Source organism: Uncinocarpus reesii, genomic scaffold, assembly GCF_000003515.1.
Source record: "Uncinocarpus reesii 1704 scaffold_1 genomic scaffold, whole genome shotgun sequence".
NCBI classification, from domain to species: Eukaryota; Fungi; Ascomycota; class Eurotiomycetes; order Onygenales; family Onygenaceae; genus Uncinocarpus; species Uncinocarpus reesii.
The window spans coordinates 4,401,081-4,409,565 of record NW_003052500.1 but is presented as its reverse complement, the minus strand read 5'-3'; the positions used below and the strand labels follow the sequence as shown (position 1 = coordinate 4,409,565).

General features: G+C 47.3%; 5 protein-coding genes across 5 annotated transcripts in view; 3 read left to right on the top strand and 2 right to left on the bottom strand.

The window, feature by feature from the left end:
• UREG_01703 (uncharacterized protein) overlaps positions 1 to 553 on the top strand; it is a gene marked incomplete at both ends in the record, with an annotated part of 847 nt that extends 294 nt beyond the window's left edge. Inside the window, 3 exons of the mRNA XM_002542141.1 lie at positions 46 to 73; positions 130 to 292; positions 351 to 553. Coding sequence (XP_002542187.1) covers positions 46 to 73; positions 130 to 292; positions 351 to 553 — 394 coding nt within the window. The remainder of the gene's footprint in view (positions 1 to 45; positions 74 to 129; positions 293 to 350) is intronic.
• Positions 554 to 1,513: 960 nt separating this feature from the next.
• UREG_01702 (uncharacterized protein) lies at positions 1,514 to 1,821 on the top strand (the record flags this gene model as incomplete). Its single annotated transcript, XM_002542140.1, has 2 exons — positions 1,514 to 1,657; positions 1,720 to 1,821. 2 exons carry the CDS (start codon positions 1,514 to 1,516, stop codon positions 1,819 to 1,821), a joined length of 246 nt encoding a protein of 81 aa, XP_002542186.1.
• A 462-nt stretch (positions 1,822 to 2,283) lies between these two features.
• On the bottom strand, positions 2,284 to 2,989 carry UREG_01701 (uncharacterized protein; the record flags this gene model as incomplete). Its single annotated transcript, XM_002542139.1, has 2 exons — positions 2,284 to 2,943; positions 2,972 to 2,989. The coding sequence occupies 2 exons, from the start codon at positions 2,987 to 2,989 to the stop codon at positions 2,284 to 2,286; spliced, it is 678 nt and encodes a 225-aa protein (XP_002542185.1).
• Positions 2,990 to 3,618: 629 nt separating this feature from the next.
• On the top strand, positions 3,619 to 6,704 carry UREG_01700 (uncharacterized protein; the record flags this gene model as incomplete). Its single annotated transcript, XM_002542138.1, has 2 exons — positions 3,619 to 5,989; positions 6,193 to 6,704. 2 exons carry the CDS (start codon positions 3,619 to 3,621, stop codon positions 6,702 to 6,704), a joined length of 2,883 nt encoding a protein of 960 aa, XP_002542184.1.
• A 473-nt stretch (positions 6,705 to 7,177) lies between these two features.
• UREG_01699 (uncharacterized protein) lies at positions 7,178 to 8,063 on the bottom strand (the record flags this gene model as incomplete). Its single annotated transcript, XM_002542137.1, has 2 exons — positions 7,178 to 7,861; positions 7,938 to 8,063. The coding sequence occupies 2 exons, from the start codon at positions 8,061 to 8,063 to the stop codon at positions 7,178 to 7,180; spliced, it is 810 nt and encodes a 269-aa protein (XP_002542183.1).
• Positions 8,064 to 8,485: the final 422 nt, after the last annotated feature.

Sequence of the window (8,485 nt, the reverse complement as noted above, 5' to 3'; positions counted from 1 at the left end):
TACCGTGCTCCAGAAGGTGATATTTAGAGCTAATTGGAGCTACAGTGTTGACATATGGAGCCTTGGCATTTTAGTATGACCTCAAAAGATTCTTTGGCCCTTCCGAGGTTGTTACTGATTTTACGATAGATTTGGAAATTGGTGGAAGGAAAATCGCTTTTCCATGAAGTTCAAAAGTCAGTGCCCTTTCGGGAATCAATGTATCTTGGCCGCATCATCTCCATACTGGGCCCCGCGCCGGTGGATGTTCTTGGTCGGGGACAAAGGAGTAATTGGTATTTTGATGCGGGAGGTAACTTGGCAACTCCTTTAGTCTAAATGATCATCCAGTTGATGGCATTAATATTTAGGTGAATTCAAGTGGCCGCATTATGTGAAAACCGAGGCGCTGGAGGACATCTTGCTTTACGTGTATGGGGACGAGAGGAATGAGTTCCTGGACTTTATGAGGAGTATGCTCGTCTGGAGGCCAGAACATCGAAGCAGCGCCAGAGAACTACTTGACCATCCGTGGCTCAAACCGGCTTCACGACGTCGAAAGAAGAATCCATGATTGTTACTAGTGCTGGACTTCTGTGGCTCTAAGCTATCCAAAACAAGCGAGTTTTCAGAATGTCGAGATTAAACAACACTAATAAGAGGTTTTGATTTTGAACGGGGACAAGGGAGCATATTATTATAGCCAATATTTCTAATAATCAGTTATCACTCTGTACAATTAATGAAGAAGGGTTGCCGCTTGCTCAAACAGAGCCCAATAAGTGATCCTGCGGACTCTGTAGTTGACGTGCTGTTAAGCACCATTACATTGAACCTATACTCAGTTATAAGCAGATTTCAACCAAAAGTCTTTGCTTGTCGCTGTGGCATCATCCATCATTTGGTCAACTCGCGCAGTCAACCAAGTCTCCCTTTTTACCCTCCACACAATCAACGAGTTCCCAATATGATTCAGCACGATGATCCACTGCCTGCTCCTCCTTCAGAGTACAGGCCTTATCATACTTGTTGGAACTTCTTCCTGAACCTGAAGCACAAATATTGCTCTTCCTTGGGGTGCTGGAACAACCATGCGCCCCGTATCAAGTTCCTACAAGTGCTGGGGAATGGTGGCCAAGCCGTAATCCTGAAAGTGCAGATTGATGGCAAGATTTATGTTTTAAAGCTGGTATGCCAACTCTTGCTCTATATCTTGGTCACTGATGCTGATAGACTCATAGTATCATTTCCTGCGGCCAGTTTGCCCTAGAAGCAAATTTGAATTATTTGCTACAACTATCGACCCTTTCTTTGTTGAATGTCAAGCTTATGATCTGATGATCAAGGCCAATTTGAATGGTTTGCTGGGTCCATTTTGCCATGGGTGGCTTACAGTTGATAAAGACCAGGAGAGACAAGTCAACAAAATGCTTCATGGCAGTTTTTCCTGGAATCGCAGACAAGACACTGGTTCAGAGCCTATCCATGGCATTTTACTTGAATTGCCCACGGCGATTTCAAAGCTTCAAACATAATGGTCTCAAATGGCCAAGGTTACCTAATCGACTTTGGTGCTTCCAAGCTGTGCCCAAATCGCTACTTATCTCGAGAGCGTCTCGAGAAATGGAAGCAGGATGAAGTCAATAGCCTTGAGTATTATCTATTTCGACTCCAGTCTGTGAGTATTGTATTGTCCAACCCTGCTTTCACCCGTGGCTAATCCTAACATTGCATTTGCAGCTCAAGCGCTTCCAGGGTATTCAACTCACTTCTGCTACCACCGCCGAAGAAGCATACGGCGGTGAGCTTAACGAATGGAAAGAGAGGGAGTTTTCTAAATGAGTCCTAGGTCTCATGGGATCAGAAAGTGCCTGTTCCCACTTTGCATTCTGCGTGTTGCGTCGTTTCTATGTACCATACCCCTGTTCCTGATTCTTGTTGTGACTCCCCTAATTCCTACTCTGATTATTTCTTGGGGCATTCTCTTGCCGTGTGGCCCTTCCGACTGCATCGAAAGCACTTCCCTTCCTTATTTAAAGCCTACAATTTCTGGAATTTTGGCTCTGGTTGGATTGAGTACTGCTAGAATTATTAGTTCGCGGATATGTTTTCCCTAGTTAGTCTAAACACTTGTTCAGAGCCTACTCTTTAGATTCAAAGTTGCGAACAGTAGAGCGAAGCGTAGTAGACCCTGTATTCGAGTTGATTTATAGCAGCGATACAAAGCAGTAGCAACTATTTTTGTAGAACCTTGCGGGCCCATGCAAAGTGCATGAGCTTCTAGTTGACCATTTGGTGCCAAAGTTACATCAAAGCCAATCTAACACGGTCGATGCCTTCAGCAGCCTCACGCGCAGATTCATACTCCCCAGCCCAACATTTTGCAATGATATCCCTAAGCACAATATGCTTCACGTCTGGATATGTACCATTTCGGAACAGCTCTGCGACCTTGTAGTCAATTTCGTCGTGGTAAGGCCTCTTGGATGTCATAATCTCATGGATCAGCGAGCCCAGCGCATGAAGCTCCGCCTTTATTGTACAGGGCTCGGACTCGTTCGGATCTGGGTGCATGAAATACTCAGACGGTCGTACAAGAGGCTGTTGACCATCGATTCCGGAGCCTGCAAAGTCACATAGTAGAGCACGTCGGGATGAATCCAGCAGTACATTTTTGCACGCTAGATCACCATGCCTGATGTCAAGGTCATGAACATATTGGAGAGCATTGGCAATATCAAGAGACCATTGAATTCGTTCTGCCACAGTCCCATCACCGCCCTGTTGAAAGTAGAGGTCAAGGCAGCCGGGCTCAGCACGCTCGAGGTAAATCCCACGATCATCGTATCGTATACATTTAACGATGTTCCGGTGGTATCCGTTTTCTTTGAATCGGGAGAATATTCTTTTTTCAATTGCAATATTTTCAATCGACCTCGAAGAGGTGTTGGCCACCTTGATCACCTGGCTGGGGTCAGAGGGCCAGTAGTACACAGCTCCGACACCACATGTTGTAAGGAGCTCGCTGTTGGGAGGGCTTTCGATCGAGACTTGCAATACAAGGTCCTCCGGATTCCAGTCCGATGGCAAGTCGGTCAAATTGAGGTTTTTGACCCTGATATATCGTCGGGCGTCTTTGAGCGCTGCTTCTCTAACGAAACCGCTGAATCTATTGTTGAGCTTGGTGGGAGCTTAGTGTCTGACACAGGAGGAACTGATTCGACTTGGGTCATGATTGAGCCTAGTGAAATAGAAAGTACTATAATGTCGTCAATTTGTAGTTGTGTTGCTTTAAAATAGAGAGCCGGGCCAAGAATCTGTATATGTCGTGGACCAACATATAACTAACTAACAGTGCGGCCGGGATGAGTCCCGACCTGCATTCAACAACAGGACAGCAGGGTGGCTTCATAGTGCCACTAGAACTCGGCGTTTTTTCAAAACATTAGATATGGCTATCTCGATAATATAGATATAACTAATCCACACTTCCACCCGCCTGCCTCCTTAACTTACCCGGGACGCTAGTCCTCAAATGATTGTAAGTTAACCACGTGAGAGCGCGATTTGGCGTGTTTCGCGACGCCACGCGACCAACACCGAACGACCTGCTGTCAAAGGAACAGCCAACAACGCATGATGGTCACTCACTGGGAACTGCAAAACTCAGATGCGGCTACTCAAAGCAGTGAAGAAGATGAAGGATTGACAGCTGGGATTTCAAGAAGGAGATCGCCTCTCAACGGCCTCGGGAGTGCCAGAAGGAACAGAAAACCCCGCACCCTGGAGCTTTCGACCGTTATCCTGTCAGACACCCAAAGCGAAGAAATAGTCGATGATGGCGGAATATTCAGTGATGGAGAGACGACATATCTGCAATTCAAAAATAGCAGAAAGCGGAAACGGGCTGTTGGGCAGAAACGGAAAACCAAACCCCCACTGAAAGGGTCTGGTGTTGGCCGCCGCGAGAAACGGGGTGGAACTGCCAATGAAGGGCCTACTCAGAAGAAACGGCGCCAGATGAAGAACTACGGCGAAGTATCTTCTGAAGACGAAATGATGGAAGATGGCCTACCGGATTATTTGCAAAAGCGCCGCTCTCAATTTGACAAGAGGAGAGAACGACTCTTGGAGGCGGGGCTGAAGCTGCCACCTGACTATGAGGACGTGAATTTTTCGGATGATGAGCGTCTGGAATACCTGAAAGAAAAGCCTGCATTTAGCGAAATCAAACCCTGCCGGAAGTATGAGGATATACCACTTCCGTATTCACTAGGGCTAATACCTGCTCCCATCGCGCAATGGCTACGAGACTATCAGGTCGAAGGTACGAGCTTTCTTCATGAGCTGTTTGTCTATCAAAAGGGAGGCATTCTCGGTGATGACATGGGCCTGGGCAAAACGGTGCAAGTGATCGCCTTCCTAACTGCTGCTTATGGTAAAACTGGCGATGAAAGGGACGCCAAACGTATGCGCAAAATGAGGCGAAGAGGCGGTAACCCTTGGTATCCAAGAACTTTGATTATATGCCCGGGTACTCTGATCCAAAATTGGAAGTCTGAGCTTGACTGCTGGGGGTGGTGGTACGTTGAGGTGTACCACGGAGACTCAAAGGACGAGGCATTGCGGTCGGCTGCATCTGGTAGGGTCGAGATTTTGATCACTACGTATACTACCTACCGCATGAATAAAGATGCACTGAATATGGTGGAATGGGACTGTGTGGTTGCCGACGAATGCCATCTCATGAAAGAGCGCAAGTCCGAAACTGCAAAATCGATGCATGAACTGAACGCTTTGTGCCGGATTGGTCTCACTGGCACCGCTATTCAGAACAAATACGAAGAGCTGTGGACTCTCTTGAATTGGTCAAATCCGGGCAGATTTGGACCGGTGTCCACATGGAAAACCACAATCTCCGATCCATTGAAGATCGGCCAGTCTCATGATGCGACAGTTTATCAGCTCAGCAAAGCCAGGAAAACAGCGAAGAAATTAGTCAAAAACCTCCTTCCGGCCTTTTTTCTCCGACGCATGAAAGCCCTTATTGCTGATCAGCTTCCGAAGAAAAGCGACCTTGTTGTGTTCTGTCCGCTCACCGACACCCAGGTTGATGCGTATGAGAACTTGCTCGACAGCGACATTGTGGAATACATCAAGATGTCTTCCGACCCATGCCCATGTGGTTCAGGGAAAAAGTCGGGATGGTGCTGTTTTACGACAGTACCCAATGGCGGGCGATGGCAGAATTATGTTTTCCCTACGATCTCTAACCTACAGAAGTTATGCAATCATCTTGCAACCCTTATTCCACAGCCAACTGACCCGGATGAAAAGCAGGAAAGAGATCTTCGTATGTTAGAGGTCGCGGTTCCGGACCAATGGCGCGAGTTATACCGCACTCGAGGATCCATCCTGAATTATTCGAATCCCGAGTTTTGCGGGAAATGGAAAGTTCTCAAGAAACTGCTCAAGTGGTGGCATTCGCATGGTGACAAGGTTCTCGTCTTCTCTCACAGCGTTCGGCTATTGAAAATGTTGCAGCTGCTGTTCAACCATACCAGCTATAATGTCAGTTATCTGGATGGTGCAATGAGCTATGAAGATAGAGCCAAAGTGGTGAACGATTTCAATGCAGACCCCAGGCAGTTTGTTTTTCTTATATCGACCAAAGCCGGTGGAGTTGGCCTTAATATCACTTCGGCGAACAAGGTCGTTGTTGTCGATCCGAATTGGAACCCTTCGCACGACCTACAAGCGCAAGATCGTGCATATCGTATCGGCCAGCTAAGGGACGTCGAGGTTTTTCGCTTAGTATCCGCTGGTACTATTGAAGAAATTGTCTATGCGCGACAAATATACAAGCAGCAACAAGCAAATATCGGCTATAATGCGAGCACTGAACGACGCTATTTCAAGGGAGTGCAAGAAAAGAAAAGATCGAAAGGGCGAGATTTTTGGTCTCTGCAATTGTTTGAGTATCGAAACAATATATGTGTTGAGAGACATAGTCAACCAAGACCACATGCTGAAGCAAAGCGGGAGTTCAAGTGTCGATTTCAAAGTTGACGAACAGGACAACGAGAACCAGCTGCCGGGTTCTAATGATGTAGAGAACGAAGGATGCTGCAATGAGTCAACTGGCCGCCTTGGTTCAGAATGGTTCTGATGATATAAAAAGATGGGGTGAAAAAGCCAAATCTACCACTCCAGCTCGACACGATCCCATCCAAGCTATCCTTGCTAGTGCAGGCGTGGAATACACCCATGAAAATTCTGAAATCATTGGCCCTTCAAAGATTGAAGAGCAACTCAGCCGTCGTGCTGAAATGGCAGACGACGGCGGTGATTTTGGTAGAGAGCAAGTATTCCAAGGCTCCCAGGGCTTAACTATACTCTCAGCGGAAACCAAAGGTGGAAAGATGGTTAAATTCAAGTATCATCCACCTAACGACGTTATGAGAAGGCAGTTCTGCAGCATGGCGAGGGACAGTGGATATGAAAATGCCACAGAGTTTGCGTTAGTGGTAGAGGGGATGACGCAGGCTGAAAGACGGGCCTGGCTGGAGAAATGGTACAAAGGCCGGCGGGAGATTTTATTGAGAGATGAAGCGCATATCGTCAACTCGCCAAAGATTGAGATAAAGACCAAAGATGGATCGGACGAAACCAAAATCAAAGAGGAGTCACTTGCCGGTGCACACCACAGTCTAGCAGCAGGATGAGTCGCAGTTGAGATGGATCTCACAGTCTCTCCGACTCTCACTGATATTGTCACTTTGGCGCAATATTGCATGCTACATTAGTTGCAGATACAACAGGGATAGAAAGAAGACCCGAAAGGAAATTCCCCGTCCACACTGCCACAATATACAAGCCGGTGTGGTAATGCCAAGCGAGGAACAATGGGTTGAAACCCTACGGGCACATATACTGCTTGGGGCCTTGGAACGTTTTGATGAAATGTCGCGCTATAAGGTGTCAACAAGAATAAAACCACCAGAGAAGATGGTAGGTTTGAGATTTAGGTTCGAATCTTCAGGTCGTAGTCACATAATCGCGAAAAAAAAAAAACATCATGCCACTTGTTGCCGTCGAAGTCGCCTTGAATTCTCTTAAGACGTAGGAAAATGCCGTAACTCCATCGCTATAAAATGTATGTTCCCTCCCGAAACAATGCCACAGGAATATCAGAATTTCAAAACCACGACAGGGTCCATAAAGCAGGCAGATTTGGCCATTTCTCCTGCCACTTGGCAAGGATCTCAGGCACCTTTTCGTCGAAGCCCCTTCGTGCTGCTCCTCCTCCTTGGTCCCATCCATCCACCCCGTTCATCTTTCGCTCCTGGTCTGCGGCCTCATTTAACCGGTCTGCAAGGTCGAGAATAGCTTTGCTTCCAACCAGTGCTTCCTCGTGATTATCTCTGATATCGACATTGAAGACGTGGACGGGCCGGTTCAAGGGGGCGCCGCGATTCATCAAGTCATCTACTACTGCATCCCAGCATTTCTCTTCGCATGTAATGATCACGTCGACAATGCCACCTTCGGTCCCGAGACTGCCTTTATCACCGCGCGAAACATGGTCCAATCGCGGTAATCCAGGCGTCCACTCCTGGAACCGCTCCGGACCCCATTTCACGCTTCTGTTTCGATCAAGCATGGGTAAAACGCCATTATTCCTGTATAATCTTGGATCTTTGGTTTGTAATTCGTCATATATCTGAGAATATGATACGGTATTGAAAATTGTATACGTTCGGCTGGGTAATTGTCGGCCCAGGAAGGCGGACCAGGGATCCCGTGCCGAATGATATGACTGGGTATGAAGATGGGGGAGCGGCGAGGCGGTTATGGGCTTCCATAGAACGGTTTTGGTTTGCTGCACATACCGTGCAGAATTTAAGCTTGTACGATGTAGAGGTAGGATGTGGAGGGGTAGAAGAGGGCTTTTCTACGGATCCAGGTGCCTGAGATGAGTTTAGCCAGTGGTCTTCGGGTGGAGGAGGCGGCGGAGGCGGCGGTGGGTTTGGAGTAACGGATCTCGAGCTGACGTCGCCGGCTAAACGAGGGTCTGAGCTCATGGTGAGCTATCTTTTGATCCACAGGCTGGTTTGCGGAATGTAGGGCAGAAGGGGACCGGTCTTGGATCGGGTCAGGGACGAGAGGAGCGTGTCACGGAAGTTCTAGGAGAAGAACAATTAGCAAGTCTAGGTCACTGGGATAGTTTACTCGGAGAACTAGATGGATTGTAGCGAGATCAGAGTGATTAAAGTTGCGTATATTGTTTTATCCTCATCAATGAGTAGGACAGCTCCAATAAAAGGTTCATCATGCGAATCGAAAGTGACAATTGAGAAAGAAAATGAATGTGCGGTCGTCTATCATACCTTGAATTCACCGCATCTACTAAAATTTGATAATCTCACGCGGTCAACTATGATACCAACTGTCGAAGACGTCTGTCATTCAGCGGGAAGAGAATTCTCCAAGAGACTAGAGATCG